The 25,365-nt window shown below is 43.0% G+C and overlaps 2 protein-coding genes across 2 annotated transcripts in view; both read left to right on the forward strand.

Moving 5' to 3' along the window:
* map3k22 (mitogen-activated protein kinase kinase kinase 22) overlaps positions 1-15,817 on the forward strand; it is a 39,215-nt gene extending 23,398 nt beyond the window's left edge. Inside the window, exons 6-18 of the mRNA XM_080489133.1 lie at positions 915-1,014; positions 1,916-2,032; positions 2,323-2,437; positions 4,512-4,645; positions 5,737-5,810; positions 7,012-7,073; positions 9,211-9,282; positions 9,866-10,030; positions 11,220-11,368; positions 11,499-11,630; positions 12,615-12,744; positions 13,945-14,122; positions 15,524-15,817. Coding sequence (XP_080345259.1) covers positions 915-1,014; positions 1,916-2,032; positions 2,323-2,437; positions 4,512-4,645; positions 5,737-5,810; positions 7,012-7,073; positions 9,211-9,282; positions 9,866-10,030; positions 11,220-11,368; positions 11,499-11,630; positions 12,615-12,744; positions 13,945-14,122; positions 15,524-15,752 — 1,657 coding nt within the window. The 3' untranslated portion in view covers positions 15,753-15,817. The remainder of the gene's footprint in view (positions 1-914; positions 1,015-1,915; positions 2,033-2,322; positions 2,438-4,511; positions 4,646-5,736; positions 5,811-7,011; positions 7,074-9,210; positions 9,283-9,865; positions 10,031-11,219; positions 11,369-11,498; positions 11,631-12,614; positions 12,745-13,944; positions 14,123-15,523) is intronic.
* A 3,097-nt stretch (positions 15,818-18,914) lies between these two features.
* Positions 18,915-25,299, forward strand: cry-dash (cryptochrome DASH). Its single transcript, XM_080489138.1, has 14 exons — positions 18,915-19,348; positions 20,008-20,180; positions 20,452-20,545; positions 20,628-20,758; positions 20,856-21,004; positions 21,711-21,799; positions 21,882-21,955; positions 22,034-22,123; positions 22,280-22,359; positions 22,442-22,501; positions 22,864-23,021; positions 23,388-23,507; positions 23,702-23,878; positions 24,792-25,299. The coding sequence occupies exons 1-14, from the start codon at positions 19,286-19,288 to the stop codon at positions 24,897-24,899; spliced, it is 1,566 nt and encodes a 521-aa protein (XP_080345264.1). The 5' UTR covers positions 18,915-19,285; the 3' UTR covers positions 24,900-25,299.
* The last annotated feature ends 66 nt before the right edge of the window (positions 25,300-25,365 follow it).

Below are 25,365 nucleotides of genomic sequence, written 5' to 3' on the forward strand. Positions count from 1 at the left end.
CCTGATGAGGAAGTGATGGGATGAAAACAAGCCCTTTTATCAGGATACTATAAAGAGATAATGGCCTGTAGATTCTTCAAAAGTAAAGAGATAAATCGAGAAGGGAAGAGAAGAAAAGCCAAAGAGAATCTCTTTTTCTTTTATCCTTTATTTTCTCAGGCCGTCTCCTCTTATTTTCCCTCTCACAGTCTCTAAATATCTCCATGTCTCTGTATCTTTCACTCTGTCACTCTTTAAAAGAAGAGGGAAAGACACACATCCTGCTGCTTTCGCTGCCGGTCCAGATTTTTTCCCCCTTTCCTCTCAGGAAGTTTCCCATCTGCCTTTGTGCTGGCTTAGTGGAGAGGCCCAGTGGTGTTGAAACAGTGGCTGATGCACACACTGATTGGGACGCATACTCATGCACGTGGAGTTTTTGCAAACACACATGCATCCATATATATATATATATATATATATATGTACGCTCGCTGATAAGCTGGGACACAGACAGACACACAGAGTGTGCACACTCAGTTGTACACGTAGGCATACAGTAGATAAGAACACACATACGCTGCATTTACATCAGAGGGGTTTCACTGTGCGTCTTCTGTTTTCTCTGCATTGATTAATGTCCTGTGGTTGCTGTGCTCACTCGTCTCCTTGACCTCGCCTGACCCGTCTGTTTTCCCCTCCCATTGCCATGGAGACGGTGTTGAAAAATGCTTGGAAAAATAAAAACTCATTGTTTTGACCAATCCAAACACGTTTTAAATATCCATAATCTAACTGAAATTCTCCATCGTATTGAATATTGATGACCTACATTGTCTTTACTCGTCTGCTTGCTGAGTTCAAACAGCTAGTATGGAAAGCAGTAAATGTTGCTCCGAGTAACAAAAAACTGTGTTTTTTTCCCTTTTTTCCCCCAGAATCATTCCATTTCAGAGGCCACTGAAGATCAAAGAGCTGCTGCAGAAAGTGACTGAGGCCTTTGGCCAGCAGATGGACATGTTCTTTATGGAGAAAGAGGTCAGACAATGGCTGGTGACAATGGTACTCACTCGTAATTGGGTGTAAAGCTGTATTTGTTTTTCTTAGTTTTCTGATCCGAACAAATGGTCTTAAATGTATTGTTATGAGAAGTCCCTGTGCTAAATCCTCTCAGCAATGACAGGATAGAAATATCAGGGTAAGACTCATAAGGTTAAGAAAAATATTAAATGATAGGATGATTGAAACACTTAACATTTTGTGAAGGTATATAAGTTAAGGTTATTCTTATACCTACTATTTAGGCAATATGAAATTGTATTATAGTGAAATGTCATTTAAAGTGCAGTTCATGTGGTATGTTTTATTAATGATGTCCACTATTTTATTCTTGTTTATGTGTTCCTTAAATATGATCGGCAAGTCATGATCAGCTATGTTCAGAGGGTGATAAAGTATTGAGTCTGAATCCTCTGAAGTAGTTCATCTTGACAAAATGTTTCCTTCAGCTTTCAAGAGAACTGTGGTTTTATTGATACTATTTATTCTCAATAGCTCTAGATAGAGTTTTTCTTGCCTACAAATAGACAGAGCTATGTGGACAGAGCAGGTTTAAAAGCAGCTGAGATTCTTGGACAATGAGAAGACTTAGTGAACCAATGATGGAGCTACTTTCAGCTGCTGCTGCTAGAATGAAAGGCATGGATTATAAAAGGGTTGCATTTAAAGTTTCAAGCATTCACACACAATTAAGCCAGATTTCCACCTTTATTTGGTAAATAAATAAAAATTAAACTGACAGTGACCTGTGATGTAATCTACACCCCTAATTTTAACCCCTTTACCCTTTCCATGCATGTGCTGGGGCATTTACATGCCGTCCTCAGTGGAACAATAAGCAATAAAAGGTCACGAGCTGCATGTTTTCTTGTCCTTTCAGCTGCTGCTGCCTCTGAAGACCCAGGAGGACCTGGATCAGGCCGTGCTGACACTGGGCTGCAGTGCCGGGACCAACGGGCTGCTCAGGATATTGCTGAAGACGCCCAAAAATAACCATGTGAGTCTTGCACATTGTGCAGCATTCTGTCGCACAGACTATTGAGTAAACGGTTGCCATAGCAACCATGATAAGAGTCTGTGACTTTCAGGAAGATAGTTTGGTTTGAGCAGTGTGAAGTCATCCTTATCCAAATAGGAAAGCACATTTGAATTAGGTCAGCTGCGTTGGAGCTACTGTTTGCTGAAGTCAGTGAGGAAACAAACTTCCTCCACTGGTGTGATGATGCAACTTACCGATGAAGTAATGCTGTCCTCGCTTCCTCTCGCAATCTTGTGTTTGCCTTGCAGTACCTCCAGGTGAACAGCAGGGACAAGCAAAGCGAGATGCGGTCATCGCGGTCACTGGGAGATTTGAAAGGCTCTTTGCTGAAAGGCTCGGAGAGAGTGCGCAAACACTCTACAGGTGAGGCAGAAACGTATAATACAGTTTTATCAAAGAGTGGCAAGATGTAATCACCATGAGTATTTGAATTGGAGAGGGAAATTCACAAGGATTTAAAAAAAAAATGCTGCTGATGCTGAGATTTCTTGATCACCTTCTAAAACCACCAGGGAGAACTTGTCAGTGTCACTTGACGATGCAGACTGCTATAGTTGCAGGAATGTTAATGGAACGATGAAGGACACACTTCGTCAGAATGGGAAATGTGAATTGGCATTGAAAGCGGTCAGAAACATGTCATGTGAAAGCAAGGACAAGTTCCGTTTCTCATACCAAGCAATCCTCTGTCTTTGTTTAGCAAATAATGAAAGGAAAAGGAATAGTTTGACATTTTGGTAAATACAAAGCACACATTATATATAAGGAATCAAGTCTGGGGGTTCATGGCCCTTCAAAGTTGAAACTGGGGTTGCCAAATCTCCCCAGAAGAAAACACCTGGTGAGTGTCCAGTAACAACATGGCGTCTTTACTGTGGTTTAGTTCCCTTTTTTAATTACATGAATATAGGTTTTCCACCCCCATTCATTCTCTTTTTATCATGATTCCCTCCTTAAAATACAGAAATGATAGAAAGAATCTATGCACACCACCCCTACATCTTACATCCTTTTTCCCTTGACTTATTTGTTAACGCAGTAAAAAGTGTTCCTCTGCTCTGTTAAACAGCTACTCACTATATGAAGTCAGTATGTATGGCCTGCAGTTACCATACCTGTTACATTTACAGCTCATTTTACGATTCGCAATTATGACATTATGTTAAGTTTTTATTAAAAAGTCTTAATTAGATGCATATTCCTTTAAGAATAGTTTCTCCACTTATTACTATTGCAGTCGTGACGTTATTTAGAAGAAAAATGAAAAGAGAAAAAAAAAACATGCTGAGAGGAGGCCAATCATTTTATCTCCCATTTCACACACATGTTGACATTTGTTGACCCAAAGTTTGCCCCAGTCACTGTAAAGATATAAAAGTAACTTTCTTTTTCTCATTTTATCCCTGGAAAAAACAAATAGACATATATCCTGTGTCAAACTAAACCAGCCTTCTTGTCATTTCTCTCACATACAAACACACACATGGCCCAGGTTATAGTTTTGTTTGGTAACTCGGTATGAAGTGTTATTCTGCTCGGTGAAATGGTGCACCTCACAAGCTGTCTGAGACCCTTTTACCTCCCTTGTATCAGGCCTGTCCAGAAAGGTCAATGTTTGAGTCGTATCTCAACCCGGCGCGCAGGCAGATACAACCCGGAGCGCTCTCCGGTGTCACATTAGCATTTTGGCATCGCGGCTGCAAAAACGCTTCATGCCTGCTGTTAGCGCCAATCGTTCACACGGAGCCCCAATACTGCGAGTGCTGTCAGCATCCCGAGTCATATAAATTGTATAGGATTACCGGCTCTCGCTGCGAGGAGTGTGAGAGGAGTGGAAGAGGCTGAGGGAGCAGTGGCAGATGAGAGGTGACAAGGGAGCGGTCACACTGTGTGGTTAAGTGAAGATGCGTTATGGGACTGGATACCTCTGTGATGTGGAACAGCAGAGGCAGAAGGAGAGGTGGATCCACAGAAAGAGGCAGAAAGAGACTAAACACACTGTGATTTTTATCTTTCAGAGAGATTTTAGTCCATTTTATTGCACATCCCGATACACCTTGGTACCATTAAGCCTCCGTTTTACTTTTTCCCCGTCGGCTCATCCAGGCGTAGTTTCAGCAGGTCTTTATACTGTGACAAGGACGAGTGCTCTGTCTCTGCTGCAGCGCGGCCAGAGAGGCATTTGTCATTGTAATTGAGGTTATAGGTGACAGGAGTGTGGTTTAGTAAATCATTTCTCGTAGTCCTGGCACTATTGAACTCGTACCCACGAATAACACTGCGATGCTGTTTTCTCCCCTCTGCCCCTCATATTCATCTCTCCCTCCATTCCTTCTCGCTGTCACCACTCCTGACTGCCCGCCGTTCAATCCCTTCTTTCACTTTGCTGCTTCTCCTGCTTTTCCCCACTTTTGCTCCTCTAATCTGGCACTTTCAGGTTCCCTGCACACTGGCCGGACGTCTCCGCCTCCGGGAAGCGTCCCCGAGGAGCAGCAGCAGATCGCCCGGCAGGGCTCGTACACCAGCATCCACAGTGAAGGGGAGTTCATCCCAGAAACCCCAGACCAGAACGTAAGAGCCTGCAAATCTGATGTATGCTGTGCATTAGCATAGGTGAACAAGTTTATTGTTGAAGCAGGTTCTGGAGAAGCACGTATTGTCAGTGTAATCAGTGCTCCTACTATATTTACTGAACAGCAATTTAAAGATGCAACCTTCTACTTTGTCTATTTCAGGAAACATTTTGTCAATCAACATGAGCAGGATGGTACATTTTGTGTATGAAGGTGTTTATATTGGAGCGCTCTGAGTAGAGTTGGCCTACATTACAAGATTAGTTTTCAAAAGTGCTTAATTTGTCCTAATCTTTTAACAAAGACAGAAAACAGTTGTAGGGATTAAAATGCCTGTTGGCTGAATAAGCATCTTGAGTTCAAATTTTTTGGGGCAAGATTATGTCAGTATCATAGTGTCTCGACTGTAACGGCTACAAATACATCCCAGAACTGTTAGTATAGACATCATCAACTTAGAATTTGGCTCTGTCGAGCTCTTTAACTTAACATGGATCTGAGGTGTTTAGTCTTTTGATAAAAAATTCACAGGTGAAACAACAAAAGTGCTTGATGACTATAAAATAGAAGCATATATCTTTTCTATCTGTCATCTAAAAAGGAAAACTTTTATGTGGTAATACTGTGAAAATATCTTAGAGTATGTAGTAATATTTATTTATGGAGTCTATAGGTCTTTTGCTAGAACAAATGAAACATTTTCTTTTTATCCAAGATGATTTGTGAAAAATCCTTCACTATATATTTGTCTTATTTGGTGATTATGGCTTATATTAAATGTGACCGTAAAAGATACTTCAACTAGAACCTTGAGAGGAATTCTAGGTAAAATTGTTTTTGCAGTGTTTGCTAGAATACATATTGTATATTGGTTATCAGGAGTATTATTGTAGATTATCATATACTGTAACTTTTTTATTGAAAACAGTTGCATTTAACATTTATGCTGAAGCAAATTGTCGAACGTACACTGAACTCATTCTCCTGAAATTCTAATGTACCCTGTTCTGTCCACACTGCTTGATGTTCTCCCCCACATGATTGCATGCTCCGTGACCCTCCATCGCTCTGTGTTATTATATCCGTCAGATGCTGGATCCCTTTGGGAGTGCAGACAACTCACTGTCAAGCAGCTGTCAATCAATAGATCAAGCTCTGGACAGGTGAGTTTTATGTGGCCTGCAGTGTCTGCTGCTATATAGTTGGAGGTGTCCGTGTTGTTTGTTGTCAGTGTCGGCTGATTTGTTTGCAGATGAATTCCCCCGCTGGGAACTAATAAAGCTGTCTTAAGTAAGTCATCGCCCAGCGTGTGATTTATGACCCCTGTCCGCGTGGAGTCATATTTATTATGCACACGGACGTGTTGCACGCTGATATTAGAGATGCGAGAGTGACTTTGCATCTTGCAGTACTTTTGCCCGTTACAGATGTGCGCGAGTCAGTGTGTGTGTGTGTGTGTGTGTGTGTGTGTATGTGTCTTGCACAAGCAACAAGAACCTCTGTGAAGTTTGAAAACGGCGTTAAAGGCCAGCGTAGCTCGCTGACCTCTTCCTGTGCTGCCTGTGTGGAAAAGGAATCAGGTCATTTTGCTGTTGCTATGGCGACAACACTCTTATCTGGACGCCTGGATTCCTCCGTTATCACGAGAGAGACAGAAACAGAGAGTGAGTGGGAGATGTGAAAGAGTGAACATGCTGGATGGGGGGAAAAACACGAAGCCAGGAACCATGTGGAGTGGTGAGAGAGCGAGAGTGGAAAAGGCTGAGGAGTGAAAAGAATGAAAATGAATCAAAGGGAAAATACAAAATGAGCAAGAGTATGGTTGAGAGAGAGAGAGAGAGAGAGAGAGAGCGAGAGAGGACGGAAACGGTGCTACCTGCACGAGGCTTATCTGGGCTCCAGGCTGTAGAACAATGGCAGGAAACGAGTGCATGGAACTTTTCCCTGCAAACGGGCATGCGTGCCCCTTATCCAGGGTCTCGTGGCCTCGCGCCGCCCTGCGGTCAACAGAGACGTCACTCTCTGCTGGGGCGTTGGAACGGGGCAGGCCGTAAAGGGAGGTTGGGGGTTGGATTGCATGTACACACGTTTAATGAAGTGCAGAAAGTTGCAACAACAAGTCGAGTGAAGCAGCACCGTCACTTTGTCGTTGAAATTGCCGCTCCTTCTTTTTCGTCCGGTACACTGTCGATTTACTTTTTCACAATCTTAAGTGAAAGAATGGCCGTTCCAATACAAAACTGGAGTCCACGGTGAAGTTTCAGGCCAGCAGCTGCAGCCAGGCGGTTTGAAGATAAGACAAATTACTCACTGTAAAAGCAAATCACTTCTTCAACGATTCCTCCTCTTCTCTTGTCATTTCAGCCCTCCTTTCTCACAGAATAACCGTGACAATAATTACCTGAACCTCAACTATGAATACAAAGGTAAGAGACGCTAAATCGGCCAGTTCTAAAAAATCCTTCTTGGCATGTTGAGTTAATTCTCAGCTCAGACTCTATAAAAAGATAAAGCGAGGTACAAAAAGCTTTTGTCTGTTTTAACTTTTTTTTCTTTTCCTCTGGTAATTATAGCCACACATTCTGGTTTACAGGAAAGGAATTAAGGCTCTGATTTACAGTCAATCCTCACTTAAAACTGTTTTCAAAGTATGGAAAAATGAGCCCATTTACAGAGCTTGAATCTCATTGTGCTACTGAGTTGACGCAGTTAGTCATTGTTTTAACCCACAATCATCTTGTTTCATCAAGACTCCTTCTCAAAGTTTAGAAGGAAAAGAAATGATGCTGGGAAAAAGCATTGCCTTAACCCCCAAATTTTTCGCACTGCTCTGTCGCCTTGAAGCTCTCTAGTGACCCCCGGGGGACGCCCACCTCATATTTAAAAAAAAACCCCACTGATCTGAAATCTTTTTGATGGTTTAATGTTGGAGTGAGCAATGAGCAGTAATGAAGACTTTTAATATCTCAATTGTATTTCTTTGTGTCTCAGGAGGTGGTGAAGGATGTACGATAGCATCATAATTCTTCTTTGTGTTTTCATTCACACACTCTGGTCTTTCACCTCCTTATCTCTCTTTTCCTATCTCCCGTCATAATCTTCCTTTTTCTCGAACTCCTGTGCTGCCCTGTCTTTTCATGATAACTTTGATCCTCTGTGCTCTTCCCTCTTGATGCCCTCTTACTCATCTGTTCTTTGTCCCTTGAGTCACTGCCTCTTGTCCCTGTTCTTTTTTCTTTTTTTTTTATAGATTTAATAGAGCAAGGTGACAGATAACACCATGCTAACCCTCACTCGTGAACAGGATCTTTCTCAATCTGGTCCTTTTGTTTTTCTCTTGCACCACCGCTGTGCTGTAAATTAAAAAGGGAGTAATGTATACGCAGGCTCTGGACCTCTTGTAGCTGCAACAGCACTCAAACGCTCACTTGGGCCTGCTCGCACGTGCACACGCACACGTATACACACACACACACACACACACACACACACACACACACACACACACACACACACGTACGCTCCACTCCCAGATGTAAAGCCGTGTGGCCCTTCCTGCTGAGGGCTACAGTATTTGTTTACCATTCCCCGTGAGTAGGTTTTTCCTCTCCATCCCGCGCTGCCAAACACAAAAAATAACTCCCGTCTCCATGGGATACAGCCACAAAAACAGCATGAGGGGAGGCAGTCATCTGACAGAACAGCTGCTTTTAATTGCAAGCCACTCCGGTCCTCTCCGTTTAGTGTGTGTGTGTGTGTGTGTGTGTGTGTGTGTGTGTGTGTGTGTGTGTGTGTGTGTGTGTGTGTGTGTGTGTGTGTGTGTGTGTGTGTGTGTGTGTGTGTGTGTGTGTGTGTGTGTGTGTGTGTGTGTGTGTGAGATAATCGTCAGCACTCACATGCGTCAGCGGCGCTCCCCACCTGCCTTCAGTTACTGCTCCACTGTGATCTGAGCTCGCCACCATCTTCTATAGAGATTCACACAAATTAGGACGGCGGGACCGTGGAGCCAATCCGAGCTGACTTTGGGTGAAAGGCAGGACAGAGCCTCCGGAGATTACCAGGCCATCACGGGGCAAAAACAAACAATTTGAGGTCACCAATTGACCTGACACACATGTCTTGTGTTAAAACTGTGGCACCTGCAAATACATGAATGCACCGGGGGAACATGCAATCTCTGCACACTCAGGCTCGTAAACCTGACCCTGAACAGAGTTGCAACCATTACAGCACCGTGCAGCTTTGAGCTTGCACACGCAAGCTGTTCTCGTTTTTTCTCTTGGCAACGCGACATTTTAGTTTTTACTCCACTCTTTAAGATAAACAGCACCAATGGCTGTCAGATGTGAGCAACTTAATTGTGAACCTCTCCTTGCCTCAACATGTTCGTGTACAACAGTGTCATCCAGACTGTTTCCAATTCAACCTGGTTCAAAAAACAACTGCACACCTGTATTGAGAAGTACTGTATAAATGACAGGAGAATCAAACTGTGATACAAATGGTGTTTTAGGCTTAACTGATTTCCTGACTGACAGCTCTGCTTCATTGCTCAATTTTCAGGTCGCCATGGGAAAGGAGGGACTTTCCCACGCCAGTTCCAGTTGCCCAATCGCAGCAAGGATTACGGAGACCGTAAGAAACCAGTTTTACTAGAGTTTTAACTCTATGAGGTTAAATGTGTTGTGTGTGTGTAGATGTGTTACTATGTCTACAGTACAACACACACACACACACTAGACATTGCCATCTGGGCAGACGTTTTCACTTGAGATGGATCATTCTTTTACCCTCTCCTCACATTTCGATCATTTTTTCCACTCCCAGTAAAATATTTTGAAATATTTGTCGTCCGCTTTGGCATTTCTTTGCGAGCCCTGTGCAGATTTGGTACATAAAGTGCTGGCTTGCTGTTCCAGGCAGCTGCTAGTAATTGCTTACTCAGAGGCTAACCTTGGCTAGCAGTGATTTACGTTTCCCTGCGGTGAACCCAAACTTGTATAAAAACACGGCACCCTGTTTCCTGTCTGAAGGGAAGTGGGAAGGAGTGACAGGAGGCGCTGGAGTAGAGCGCCGGCCTTGGGCTCAGCTCATGCACAGAACCTGTGGAGTTATAGTTTTGGTCAGATATGAACTATATATGCAAAAGATGGCCGATGTGTGTGTGTGTGCATTCTGAACATGCCTGTCTTTAATAAACACGGACGTGTGTGTTCAGGTCGTCGAACACTACCCCGGAGCTTCATGCCGCAGGAGAACCTCTTTCAGCTGGTTCCCTCCAGTCGCTCACGCAGCTACAAAGGAGACAGCACGATGCAGTACAGCGATCTGCGTTCACTGGGCCGCACGCCTGACAAAAGCTGCCAGCGTGGTACCTCCAAGTGTAAGTAGTTCACTTCAAATTTCGAACCTTGATGAGGATGAGAGAACTTGGTAACACCAGAACAAAAAATAAAAAATACAATTCTGAAACCTTTTCAGAGAGATTTCGTATTTATCTGGCTTCTGTGAATGATTTAGTTATAATATATCTTAATTGTACTATATCATAAACTATTCTTGCCAAGCCTCAATAGGATTTTTGTAAAAAAATTTGTAGAAAAACATCACAATGAATTATTAATTATTCATTTGCAAAGTTCCTCAGGTTTGACAAGCAGAAAATATTTTGTTACGCTTCTGACAATTAAAAACCTGATTGTGAATTTAATTGCAATTAATTGTTTATTATTCAAAAGATGTCTAAATGCTTTAAACTTGCACCATGGATGTACAAAGTAATGGTACATTACAGTATAAAATACATTAGTGTGGTATTTTTCTCTGAATGAATTGTTAAAGCATACGGACGTCAAACACTGTGGAGGTCTGAGGATTTTTACATGGGCGAAGCCATAATGAAGAAAGACAAAGCAACCATAATCTGCTTTACATAAACCCTCTCCGACTGTCAAACATGTTTTAAATCTCAGTGGTAAGCAGTGAGAGTGAGTCGCAGTAGTGTTCAGTAATTCTGTGTGTCGCGGCGGGCAGAATTCCCCTCTCATCTCTCCGACCGGGCCATGTTACCCACCGATCCCACCAATCACATCTCTCCTCATTCACGCTGCTCGGACCGTTTGCCCAGAAACTGTCTTTGTTAAAATACCAGAGCTCGGCTCAGCTGCCTGTGGTCGGCATGTCGGTCTCTGGTGTCCTTTGCTCACCCACACACGACCAAACATTCGCGCTCAGCCACAAAAGAAATCCGCTGATTCCCAAACAAATCTCAGACTCTGCGTCCAGAAGATGAGGGGCGTCGGGATTATCTTTCATGGTTTCGACAACTTTGTGTCTGCTGATTGTAGTTTGGCACGTTACTCACCAAACTGCGGAGGACGTCGACGTCTAGTTGTGGTGACGTCGCTGTGTGAATTAATGATGGATTTTGCGGTCGAGTTCGACACATGCCTCAGCTTTTGTGTGGACTTGTGGGAGTATATCACGGCAGAGCTGTCTGTCTCCAGGGGCTTAGTAACAAAATTAATTACTTGGGGGGGGGGTTTTCATCATCTGGTGTTTTGTTTCTGCAGCACCGCGGGCGCCAGTCAACTGGCGACAAGGGAAGCTCTTGGGGCGAGGGGCATTCGGGGAGGTCTACCTCTGCTATGATGCTGACACGGGCCGCGAGCTGGCTGCCAAGCAGGTGCCCTTTGATCCCGACTGTCAAGACACCAGCAAGGTGAGGAAAAGCACAGGGCCAAACTCTCACATCTGTTTGGAATAAGTCACTGCCTGAATGTGTTTTATTGCTTAAGCCTCTCTGCATTAAGGAATGAAAATAAAGACGTTTTCATTTCCGTGTCCTCCAGGAGGTGAATGCTCTGGAGTGCGAGATTCAGCTGCTGAAAAATCTTCGTCACGAGAGGATTGTCCAGTACTACGGGTGTCTTCGGGACCTCGATCAGAGAAAGCTCACTATTTTTGTTGAGTTCATGCCTGGGGTGTGTATTTTGCAAGAACGTCTCATTTCTGTATATTTAACCTTTTCCAAGCCACTTTCTGTAATGACTCTGACTCTAGGACAACAGGGTTTACTGACTGATTTACTTCGTAGTATTAAATAATGTCTGTAACTGCGTTTCAACGTCTGTGTGCCGTTCGCCAACGGCTCCAAGACTTAACATCAAATCAAACCCACGCCGGCCACATCTGGTAGAAAACAATTCTGAAATGTCACAGGCTGTCAACAAACTCGTCCATGGTGGTTGATGTCAGCAGAACAGCTCATTTTATGAGCTCATTTTCTCACTAAATGAGCGCCTTAATGAGCGACTGTCGCCTGTGGACCCTGTCCTCCAGCCTGTTTTTAATATTTCCTGAGCTATTTTTTTATTTCTCAGTGCCGCTGAGTGTCTTAGTCACACATTGTCTGGAAATTGGAAATGTTTATGTTTTGAGTGGAGCTGGCGGAGGTAGGAGGGACAGTGACACGGCCAAGTTTTTGTGTGGCTGCGCGGTTATGGCCGCGCTGCTGTGGCTGGCTGATAACACTGGCCCGGCGTGGGGGTGGAGGTGGGGGTGGGGGTGGCGGTGGGGGCTACTGAGGTGTCTTGTTGACAACTGAAAGTGAAGTGAGAGGGGTTCTCGCTTCGTCGTGTAGGTCCAAAAGTGCACCACAGGTGTTGCTGGGTCCGGTTTTATTTCCTAAGAAGGAACTGAAAACAGGAAATGAAAGGAAATGCTGCAAATTGTAACCACTTGGACTCAACATCGGGCAATTTTAGTTTTTTGCACTTACAAATGGGCTTGGAGGCTGTTTTTGTAATAACATAATTTCTCCACTTGAGGCGGAATTTCTTTGAAACATGTCCGTTAACCCTGTTGGTAACTTAAGTTTTGTAATAATAATTCAGCTTCAGTGGTAGTTATTGCCACTCTCTCTTACGGGCTTTTGCTTCTCTCTTGTGTGTGTTTCTTCTCTCTAGGGTTCAATAAAAGACCAACTCAAAGCCTACGGTGCCCTGACAGAGAAGGTGACAAAGAGATATACCAGGCAGATCCTCCAAGGAGTCTCCTACCTGCACAGCAACATGATTGTACACAGAGACATCAAAGGTAACTACAACTGCAAATGAGGAAAGGTCAGGGCAGGATATAAATTGGGGTTTGGAACTGATGAACACCCACGCTGCTCAACAACGCTTCCTTGTGGTTCCTACTGCTGCGACTGTTGTGCAGAAAAGTACCGACTCATTCATTACATTCTGGTTGACATTTCCTCACAGGATTATTCATCGTCTACGGAACGAGTCTGGAAAAAATGTGCTATTTCCAACTTCCCTTTGAGATATATTAGGCTTCATGCTGGTGAAATTGGGCAGTCTAAAAATGCTGAACGGAAAGGTTGTAGATCGGCTGCCCGCTGCTTTGGGAGTCGCCGCTTCGTCAAAACGCCGCAAAAAGAAAGGGGGAAATATATTGTCTGGTTTTGGGGAAAAAAAGCTAGTAAGTATCACAGGATGCAGGCGGGCTCCGTGAAAGTGTAGGTGGGTGGGATTTTCCACTTAGTAATACTTTTTAATGTGTAATGTATACTTTGTGCCTACAGGAGCTCTTCTTTATGTCAGCATCTGTGTTTTTTTGAACAGTTTGGCTTCACATTGTGACACGAGATGACTTGGAAATTTCTCTCAATGTACTGATGAAAAAAAAAAAGACCCCATTAAAAGCAGGATTCACGATAGAGCCTCTCAGAAGCAGTTCAAAGAAGCAAGCATTAAGGAGTAAAGGCTCCAGTTTTAGTTCCTCAGCGTGGAGCTCTCAGTGGAGCTGTGCAATCCCTCAGTGGGTGTGGAGGGTGAGAGACGAGTGGCGCACATTAGTCACTGATCAAGCAAGTGGCCTGCCTGAAGGAAGCGGGATAGACACAATTACATGTCGGAAAATCGTGAAGAAAGGAGGAGAGAAGGGTGTTGATGTCCGATCTGTCTCGTCTTGAGCCAACATTTAGGATTTTGATTTTATAATTGGTGTAAACTGTCAAAGCTTTTTCCCCCAATGTGAGAGAAAAATCACTTTCTCTGGTGTTTGAGACAAGAGGATGAGTTGTGTGACGTTTTCTGGAAGATATACTTTGGCTGTATTTCCGTGAAACCACACTTGTTAAGACACAGGAAAAGGGTAACATTTCTCGTGTTCAGCAGGGTGAAATGAGTTTTTAACCACTTCCAAGCTGTCAGGGAACCCCTGAACGATCCTGACAAGTCTCGGGAGACTGTTGAATAACTCTGAGCTTTCTTTGTTTCCTTCCACCAGGTGCTAACATCCTCAGGGACTCCTCAGGGAACGTCAAGCTGGGAGACTTCGGAGCCAGCAAACGTATCCAGACCATCTGCATGTCGGGTACAGGAATCAAGTCTGTCACTGGCACCCCCTACTGGATGAGCCCTGAAGTCATCAACGGGGAGGGGTATGGCAGGAAGGCTGACGTCTGGTAAGGATATAAACAAATGGGCTAGAATGAGGTCTGAGAGGGCCATTAGAAAAACAGATCAAAAATATTATTGGACCAGTGGTGATGGTATAGATTATGTGTGAAGATTGGAATATGGTTGCAAAATACATATATTGACTTGAAAACAGATACAGGATGTGACAAATAGAGTGAAGATGAACGGGGAAGTTTAGGAGGACCTGACGCAATGACAATGAATTCATTTATGACGCTCATATTGCTCAATTTAAGGCAGCCGTAAACAGCGTCAGCCGAGTGTGGGATGTTGGCACAGTATGAGACTGCAAGCTATGGAACATCACGCCAGAAACAACATTAAATGTTTGTGATAAAGCACATGCACATTGGCCCCGATTCCCAAGCTTTCATTCGCCTTTCATGGTATCCAGTTTTCACATAACTTCCCTGTGTGTGTGCGTGTCTGTGTATTTATGGAAAAATAAACGTGAGGATGTCTCCTCTTTGCGCTCAGTGCCACTTTATCAGGTACACTTGTGCCATCTGATTTGTAATACATCAAGTCTGCAATAAACTCACTCCTGCTAAACTTTCAGTTTTTGCCCACATAGTCACAAAGGGGACACTTAAATTTTATGTCCATTGTTTATTACTTTGTTGTTGATATTGGGTTTTCTTCCACTGGGTTCTGTCATTGAAAAGTGTTGCTATTTTTCTACCTTTCTCCTGGTTGGTAATGGGTGTCCAAAATATTGACTACAATCCTGAACTCTGGGTTCAACGTGTAAATACATTAAGACCTCTTAAGATATCTGGTAAGGTTGGACTTTATTGAAGAATGCACAAGTGTGGCTAGTTAAATGGCCAGAAAGCATATGTCACCGCACGTTATACCTTTGTCCATGAAGTCATTGCTGCCGTTATGATACATGCAAAAATGATTGATAAAGAAGTTCAGTGTATAAACCCAGACATTTTGGCTCAGCACAATTCTGCATTGACTCCTGTTTCAGCTGTTGAATACAACTTTCAACATAAAACTTTTTACTTAAAGCAAGATGTCTGAGAAACGGCTGCTCTTACACACCTAAATCATGTGAATAAGTGGTTAGCAACCTCTGCACCTAACTGGTAGTGATGTATTAAACCTTTAGTATACACAGCATATGTATTTCATTGTGCTAGTCCAGCAATACATAATAAAAATCTTTCAAAAGTTAATGTTACCGCAATACACCTTGTTTTTCCAAATTAAGACAAGGATAAAAGTTTAGCTCTGTTGTCTGACAGGGTGGATGTTAGTGTTGTTGCTCCTAATTGCAACACAATCACTGATATGCAAATGTGTTATGATGATAATTAAGCATACAGTAACCCTCTGACTTTTAAATAAACTACTTGCTGCTGTGGATTTTCTTCCAGGAGTGTTGCCTGCACCGTTGTTGAGATGCTGACCCAGAAACCCCCCTGGGCCGAGTACGAGGCCATGGCAGCCATTTTTAAGATTGCCACCCAGCCCACCAAGCCCCTGCTTCCTGAGGGCGTGTCCGACGCGTGCAGGGACTTCCTGCGGCAGGTCTTCACGGAGGAAAAGTGGAGGCCCACCGCAGAGGTTCTCCTCAGCCACCCATTTGTCCAGGGCAGCTTCTGAGGCACGTGGCCCCCTTCTGAGGCACGGACCCCCCCCCCCCCCCCCCCCCCCCCCCCCCCCATCCCCAACCCTACCAGCGAGGTCTCCGTCGTCCCGGTGCCTCCCCTCCTCTCTGGCCCGCCCGCCTTGTCCCTCAGGGTCCTACCCCCCACCTCGTACCGCCACCGGGCTCCAGGGCTCAGCACCACTCCAACCTCCGCCCTGTCATCTATCACCAGTGTCTGCCTTGTCAGGACCCCTGCTCCTCTGAACCAGCTCGCTCCACCTGGGCTGTGTGAGGCCAAATCGACTGCTGTCAGACCCTCAGAGTCCCCGAAGGCGTCGTGTCCGTCAGGAAGGGGGAATGACACGGAGGCACTTCGCAGTCTCACGAGCTACAGACTGCTGTCTTTAAACAAGAGCAGGAAAAGTGACCCGAGTTAGAGAAAAGTTATGCCTCAAGCTTTCAGGGCCCAGCTGCTGCGGCACAGTATCTCGGGATCGAGTTGAAAATACAGTCGTGATCGATTGGTGACATCGATCACATGTGATAGTACTGTAAGTTACTCACAAGCCTCAGACTGGCTGTGAGTGGAGTGAGGATGGTGAAATATTTTTATATGAAACATAGAAAGACTTCTTAGCAGATGAGATTTTTATTGTCATCTTAGGGGGAAAAAATGTAAATGTATTTTTAGTTAACGCCTTACAATAACGATTTGTAAGTCAGAATGTCTTTTCTAACTTCTTGGAGGGTGGCCATTACCCTGCTTTCATAGCACTCACAACCCCATTCAGAAGGATTGTCAACATTGCACTTTTGATATCATGCATCAAAATATTTCCAACATGCAGGATAATCAACGAAGGAGATATTTTTCTATTCTGTGACTTTTTTTTTTTTTTTTTAAATCATACGTTCTAGAGAATTGTGTTCTGGCATAAAGAAAAAAAGTATGAAAACCAAACTTTTGCAGCTGTGTGCGACGTCTCTGAAGCAATACCAACACTACTGTTGGATTCAACATTTATTCCATCTTTCCATGCAGCCTTGTTCCATTGAGAAGTGGCCAAAGAAAAGTCGCTGAGACAGACACCTTCAAGATTTCCTTTTTTTTTTAATTTTTTTAAATTTTTTTTATTTTTTTTTAGTTAAAGTACAGTATTAGTTATGTCGAACTCACCTCAGAGCCCCGTAGCCTTCTCTGTGTCACGGCAGCTTAGTGCGCAGCAGACTACACAGACCAAATGAGCTGCTTTGCCTTCAGACTGTTGTGCTATAAATGGATCACACAGATCGAAGGAAGCGTCTCATTTATTTTTATGTTCAGTATGAATTTGCTCACCTCATGCCTTTATTTAGCTTTCTGTACTGTTTTAATGGCTTGGTTAAGCCCCTATCTCACAGGGCGAGGATGAATTGAATATGCACAGGCATTTCCATAACATCTCAAAACATCCGCAGGTGTTTGCAAAGTCCCCGACTTGAGTTGTCAGAGCTTCCGTTTCGATTCTGTTTTGAATGTATGATAAATTAGCCTTCAACGTGTCTGTATGGTCTTCATCCAGCAGCTTTTGCACTTCTTCAATGAGCTCCATTTTCATTACTGGTCTGCGGCGAGATGCCGCATTTTGCATGTCTGTTGTGCACCAACTCCAGAAACTTGTAATTCTCTCTGGTGACTCTTCTCTATATCGTGCGGATGTCAAGCAATATCGTGTGACATGTTTGCAAACGCTCACTGATTTTTGACCCAAGCTTCGCCTTGAATTTGTGCGACGCTCTTGCAACATCCGTGCAACGTATGCAAACGCCCAACTTAGTGAGTCCAAGTGAAAACTGTTGCGAACGTTCCAAATTTCTGTTGCATTTTTGTGTCTCCGACTTCTCGCGCAGTTGTTAATGACTCCTCCGCACACTTTGCTCTGAAATGTTCTGTGAGGCCGAACCGCAAGTCGTCAGAAAGTGTGAAGCTGAAGCGATGGAGCTGAATGCTGTATTCTTAAAGTGGAGGCAGGGTGAAGGATCAGAGGTATGGTTTGCAAGGTGTACTCTGGTGGCACTTGAGGAGTGATCAAATGTTTTTTACCCTTGTCAGTGCCTTATCTGAATCTGCTCGTAAACACAAATGTTCACTGCCAAAGCGCAGAGCTTCCTTGTCAGATGAGCAGCTGTTTAGTAGAGACCCCACAAAGGATTTTGCTGAATTTCTTTTATACTGAAAACAAAAAGTTATACTGTAAATACATATTGTTCTGCACTTTTGTATGAAATTTCTTTTACATTATATACAAATCTATTTGATGAAATAACTACGTTATACAGTAGATTGTACTGTGATTTAGACTGCAGTATGTATGAATGTCTCTGAGAGCTGGAAGGCAGTATGAACAGACTGGGAGGCTTTCGAGTGGGACAGAGTTTGTTTTGTCTTAATGACAAAGCCTTGAAACATAAAATGTATTGTGTCATCAATCTTTTGTACATTTAACTTAATAAATCAAAGGTCTAAGACTATTTTCCTGTGTGATTTGTCTGTTTTAGCAACATGTTTTCAGTCATTCATGGTTGATCTAATTTAATTTTCAAAGAATTGGTTTATTAGAAGTACTGGGGCATTTCTGTGTGGAGTTAGCATGTTCTCCCTCTATGTGTGTGGGTTTCCACTAGGTACTTCAGTTTCCTCCAACAATCCAAAAACTTGCAAGTAAGGTTAATTGGTGACCTTAAATTGCCCCTAGATGTGTGTAGTTGTCTGTCTCTGTGTGTGTTTGCCTTGTGACCAACGTGACAACCTGTCCATGGTGTGTACTGCCCTGCCCATAGTAAACTGGGATTGGCTCCAGCGCCCCACGACCCCACACAGGATTAAAACACACATTATATTTCTAGGTGTAACAGAGGCTAATAAGTCATGCTTTAAAACCCATTAGTGTAACAATTATAAAAGTTTATATGCCATTAAAACTCTGGGGTGAAGGGGGGGGTCATCCTCTCACTTTGACAATAAAAATGTGGTTTTTTTTAAGAATCTGTTGCGAAACATAAATGACTACATAGAATAAACGAGAGTGCATCGGTGTGCCTGTGTGTAAAAATATGTTAAAAAACAGTCTTATAAAACGTTCGCTTTTGTAACAACGTGTCTGGAAACGTGACGGAGGCAGGCGAGCCGGTGTTTCAGATTAACTGGTTTCCCTGTTAACTGGTGACCGACTTCCTTTAGCGTCCGTCGATGCTGCTAGTAATGGCAACTAATAAAACTAGACACAGATAAGGTACGACATTAGGAAACTTTATTGTTAATGCAGTTGAATCGTGCTCCCCAGGGCAGCTACAGAATTCTGTCGGATTTATAACATATGCTTTAGCAGTAACAAGGGACGCTAAAGGTCTTCGGTCACCAGTTATCAGGGAAGCCAATTAATCCGAAACACCGGAGAGAGGAACCAAGAGCACAGTGGCAGCCACGGGAGGACAACACTCTCCGTCTTTCTGACACGGAGCTGAGTTTTAAGGTTTCTCCAGAGAAATCCAGAGTAAGTGAAGCAGCATGTCGACCTCCCGGACGATCATCTATTTGCTGAGAAACGACCTGCGCCTTCACGATAACGAGGTAAGCGCGTGCAGAGGCTCGGTTATGAAAACCCAAGAACTACTGTCACATCGTTTCATTTGTATTCGGTTATATATAAAAAATACACCGCGTTTAGAGTACTTCTAAACTGTGTTAGTCATTCATTTTGTATGCATTTGTTGCAGGTATTGGATTTAGTTTACCTTTATTCAATATCTAAATAAATTAGACTCATTGTGCTACAAAGAGCTGATCAAAAAAGTTTGAATACTATATTTAAACTACCAAACAAACAAAGAAATAACAGGCAATGTGAGTTAGTGATTTGTTATTTTCACTACTGGAAATGATATAATAACATATACTGCTTTGAACATCATTGTCCAATTAAACGCTCTATCTATCTATCTATCTATCTATCTATCTATCTATCTATCTATCTATCTATCTATCTATCCTTAATTATACTATATATTATATTACAGGCAAATACTACTTACTTAAACCCTATGTTTTACAATTTTTATATGTTTGGGTTTTTTTGCTTGTTACTTTTTACTTTTTCAGTTCTGAATTTACTCCAAACTGCAATCAGGAAGACTGTAAAACCACACAGCTCTCATAAAATAAAAAATAAAAAAGTACAATTTCAATGTGATTTTTGTGTATAATCCTGACACTGTATTCTTGGCTTGCAGCTTTTTCACTGGGCTCAGAAAAATGCAGAGTACATCGTCCCGCTGTACTGCTTCGACCCCAGACACTACGTGGGAACTTCTAACTTCAACCTGCCGAAGACGGGACCGTTCCGCCTGCGCTTCTTGCTGGACAGCATCAGAGACCTTCGAAACACTCTGCGCAGCAAGGGCAGGTGGTCAAACTGATTCACTCTCTCATCATGTGTCCCCTCCTTCTTCGTTTACGTCACATAGTTTCTCCACATGCTGTTGAAGAACCACCATCGAATTATCGAGTGTATAGCTGCACGTGCATGTTTGCGTCATGTTACTCTGGCGTACAAGAGCGATGGAGTCCGTCGACTTTCTGGGATTGAACTGATACCGATACTGTGTGTGTGTGTGTGTGTGTGTGTGTGTGTGTGTGTGTGTGTGTGTGTGTGTGTGTGTGTGTGTGTGAGACAGCAATCTTGTGGTGAGGCGGGGTAAACCAGAGGAGGTAGTAGCTGACCTCATCAAGCAGCTGGGCTCAGTCAGCAGTGTTGCTTTCCATGAGGAGGTGGGTTCATGTCGCCCTTCTCCTTCATCATGCAGCACGGCGATTCATACCGAGATTGACCTTCGTGGGTTTTATGTTCCAGGTCACTTCAGAGGAGCTTAATGTGGAGGAAAGGGTGAAGGAGGTCTGTGCGCAGATGAAGGTCAAAGTTCACACCTGCTGGGGCTCCACATTGTACCACCGAGAGGATCTTCCGTTCCACCACATGTCCAGGTGAGAGGGGACAGAGTGTCCCATTTCTGCTCAACAGGCTTTTTTTCCTGTTTTTGGAATCTGCTTAAAAAACCGACGATGCCTCCTGCTGTGTCAGGCTGCCTGATGTTTACACTCAGTTCAGAAAAGCAGTGGAGACCCAGAGCAGGGTGAGGCCCGTCATCCCAACCCCAGAGAGGCTGAATCCCCTTCCTCCGGGTCTGGAAGAAGGAGATGTCCCCACTGCAGCGGACCTGGATCAGTCTGGTAAATGATCCTGATGCAAAATTCAAATAGATTAATACATTTGTTTTGTTTTTTAAGCTCTATCGCACAAAAAGTTTTCTTTTCTTTTCTTTTTTTAATTGAATGCAGGACTATGAAATGTTCTGTTACATTAGAAGATGTTATTGTTAAAAGCTCTTGGGATCCACGGGGAATTAAAAGCATGACTGTTTTTGTGGCAGTTAGGTAGTGGCTTTTAATTTGAAATATCAGACATGGTTCCATTTAAAATCTCCAGTTGTCTCAACTGTCTCGTTCTCCACCACACACAAAAGATTAAGCAGAATAAATGTGTGCTATTGGAATCATGTTTCTACTGTATTTAGTTTTTATAAGGATTTCTTGTCAAACAACATTATTATATAACAACATTTGTGGCACAGAGACATCTTTCAATAAACTAGTTTTTAACTATTTTTAAACTCCATTTTCGTCTCACGCTGCTCGCAATATAAAAGAACAAATTTGCTTTTTACATTGATGTGATGGTTTATAATCACCAATTTGCTGTTTTCAGTGATCAGACCGCAGAGCACAGATTCTAGTCATGAAGTGACAGCGAGAGAGCAGCCAGGCTCAATGATATAAATTAGTTTTTTTTAATGATCCAGTGTGTAATAAATGTATATTACACCATGTTTAACACGTATGAAGTGATCTGAGACTGAAACGTCTGATATTCTCACAGAGCCTGTGGCGGACTCCCGCTCAGCCTTCCCCTGCAGCGGTGGGGAGAGTCACGCTCTGGCCAGACTCAAACATTACTTCTGGGATACTGTGAGTATAAAACCCATGTCTTAGTTGCGGTAACAATAATATATTTGCGTAATAGATGTCCTTCATCACGTCCCTGTTGTAGAATTTAGTGGCGTCTTACAAAGAGACTCGTAACGGCTTGATTGGGGTGGATTACTCCACTAAATTTTCCCCTTGGTGAGTATTGTTGTTGTTGTCTGACTGCTTTCTGAAATATATTGTTTTTCATAAATAATTCCTGTTTGCATTCTGCAGGCTTGCGATGGGCTGCATTTCTCCTCGATATATTTATCATCAGGTCCAGCAGTACGAGGGGGAGCGAACAGCTAACCAGAGCACGTACTGGTGAGCGTACTATACTTCTTATTATATACGAACTATATGCTAAACTATATCCTCTAGATGACACAAGCTGTCTTAGTGCACTTTTCTATATTTAGCAACAGGAAGTTTAAAAAAAAAAAAAATCCTCTTCTGATGATCGTCACGGTCTTTCTTCAGGGTGATTTTTGAGCTCTTGTGGAGGGACTACTTCAAACTTGTAGCGGTCAAGTATGGGAACAGACTGTTTCAGATCAAAGGTAAACAAATTCAGGTTTTCAGTTGGTCTCCTTTTAGAAAAGCTCCTCATGTGAAGTTCATATCTTGATGGTTTCACGTCAGGCCTCCAAGATAAACATGTGCCATGGAAACTGGATATGAAGTTGTTTGACGCGTGGAAAGGTTTGAAAACTGCACACAAAAAACCCCAAAATATTCATGACCGGTCAAAGGTTTTAGGACGCTTAAGATTTAGGCTCATAAATATTCACTTTAATGTCTCGTTAATGTTGCCAGTTGTCCTTGACAAGACGTGAACACATTTCTTGTTCCCTGTAAAATTGTAGAAATTGCCATTTCAAACCATACATTGGACATGAGCAACTTGAATCACAATAAATAACTGAGAAAAACTAGCGTCCTAAAACGTTTGACCTGGAGTGTGTACGTGTTTGAAAAGGCCGTTTGTCTTTTTAGAAACATGATGAAATATTCTATTAATATATGCCGCGTAGCCGACTGTATCTGTTTGCCTGCACTGACAGAGGGACGCACGGGGGTGCCGTTTGTCGACGCCAACATGAGAGAGTTGGCGTTGACGGGCTTCATGTCCAACAGGGGGCGACAAAATGTCGCCAGCTTTCTCACAAAGGATCTGGGCCTGGACTGGAGGCTGGGAGCGGAGTGGTTTGAATACCTTCTGGTAAGCACTGTGAGACCGTTTAGCACTTTATTTTGTAGCCTTTCTTGGTTTTATCCTGCGCAATTGTAACAGTTTTAAAATGATGATAAAGTACAGAAATTAAACTGAATATTTATTATCTCATATATGTCAAATATGCCCGTGTGTGTTATGTATGTACATGTCTGAGTGGGATATATTGTAAATATTACAGTATTTGGTGTAGACTGTATGCATATGGGTTGTATGTAGTGACAACAGGTCAGAGTGTGGCATCCATCCGTCAGTCTGCTGACAGTCTGTTACAGTTTCTCTCAGCGGTTTGGTGGCGTGCGAAGACATTTGATGCAATTGAAGTCATATTTCAATTTTTTGGGATCTTTACAGATTGACCATGATGTCTGCAGCAACTACGGCAACTGGCTGTACAGCGCCGGTATAGGAAATGACCCTCGCGAGAACAGGAAGTTCAACATGATAAAACAAGGCCTCGACTACGACAACAATGTCAGTTTGGAGCAAACATGAACCTTTAGTTTTGTTTCCCTTTGACTTTTGTCCAGAGTTGATTTTCTTGCTCGTCAACACAAACCACCTGAGTCACTCTTTGTGATGATTTGTCGTCGCGATACGGTGATGACACCTCCACCACCAATACCACCCCCCCCCCTCACAGATCCATGCTTGTGTGTTTACTTCAGGGTGAGTACGTACGCCAGTGGGTTCCTGAGCTGCAGAAGGTCAGGGGAGCCGACGTGCACACGCCCTGGGCGCTCAGCGCCGCAGCCCTGTCGCGTGCCGAGGTGTCCCTCGGCGAGAACTACCCCACCCCCATCGTGGTGGCGCCTGAATGGAGTAGGCACTTTAACAAGAAATCGGTGGGTGTTCGAGAAAACAGGAAGTGAAAGTCCCCGTAATAATCTGTTCCAAGTCAAGTCCGTCAAAGTTGCAAACTGTAGTGAATGACTCTAAGAACTGTCTCTCAAGTGCTGCGCAGGTTCTGTGTGACTTACAGGATTTCAATAGAATAATGCCGTGAGTCTTATTCTACTATGTTTATATAAAAGACCTAACTTTGTATGAGCGTTGTTTTAATTTGTGAAAGTCAAACTTGCTTTCGGTCATTTTTAATAATTAAAAAGTTCTGATAAATGTTTGGAAGCTTGATGAGCTTCACTTACCATATTTTTAAAAAGCTGATTTTATATAGCATTTTTAAATAGATTTTATTATTATTATTATTAGTAGTAGTAGTAGTAGTATTATTATTCACAATATTTGTATCGCTGACTGATGCATTTTAAAAGTAACATTTGACATATCGTGTCAATATATTTGTCTTGAGATACTGACTGATGTTAAAAAAAGAGAAGTGAGCGGTGATGCTGTGTCATAATTGTCACATAATGACAAAGTGAAAAATCTTGTTTCTCTTTTTTGTTCTTTTATTTTCTTGTGTTTTTGTCTGTTATTGTCAATCGGAAAAAAATTCCTATCACATTTTAAAATATGTTCCTTGCATAAGACATCTTTCCACCGTACAAGTGCAAAACCTTCTTGCACCTTCAGTAGCTTTTACTGGCACTGCAGCGCTTTTTAATGCAGGAGTTGTACTGACGACGCAGTGACTTGGACAGATAATCCTGACTACTTCTTCCAGGCTTGATTATTTAAACTGTAGTACTAACATCGAGGGCGGCGCGATCGGCCCTGTTAACCGTGGGTGGCTGGATGGATCGTACCGATGCTTTGCAGGGTTCTTCCAAACCTTCTGCTCTGCTTCTCTTTCAGGGCGGCATGGGGCCTTCGCCGAGAGGAAAGAAAGGTCCGTCTCACACCCCCAAACAGCACCGGGACAGAGGCATCGACTTCTACTTCTCCAGAAGCAAAAACCTCTAATGTGCCTTAAAGCAAATACTGAAGATGATACACAGACGAGGAATACTCTTGTTATTTAATTGGACTGTTTTTTTGGTTTTTTTTGTGTGTAAAATCTGTTTCATTAACGGAAGTTGTCCAGTTGGAGGAAGTACATGTTTCTATGCTTGCAGGTGACACTTTTTACATTGAGACCGTGGGTTATTTGGGGGTAAAACAGGCCTCTTGTGGCACATTTTATGACACTTTGTTTCCTGCTGTGCAGCAGCAACTGTAAAAAAAAAGAAAGAAAAACCTCCCTGTGGTTCCTGTTTTCATGGAGGTGATCAGTTATGGTCGGACTACTGATGTCTTTGGATTTTGAAAGTGTCTGTTACTTTGCAATAAAGTTTCGCCTTGTAGGATTTTTCTTCTTTTGTGTTATGAATGACTCTTTATTTAAAGAAAAGGGAGGTTGACTGCAGTTTTCTGGAAGAGGGTGGAAATA

Source organism: Lipophrys pholis (genome assembly GCF_963383615.2).
Source record: "Lipophrys pholis genome assembly, chromosome: 20".
Classification (NCBI taxonomy): Eukaryota; Metazoa; Chordata; class Actinopteri; order Blenniiformes; family Blenniidae; genus Lipophrys; species Lipophrys pholis.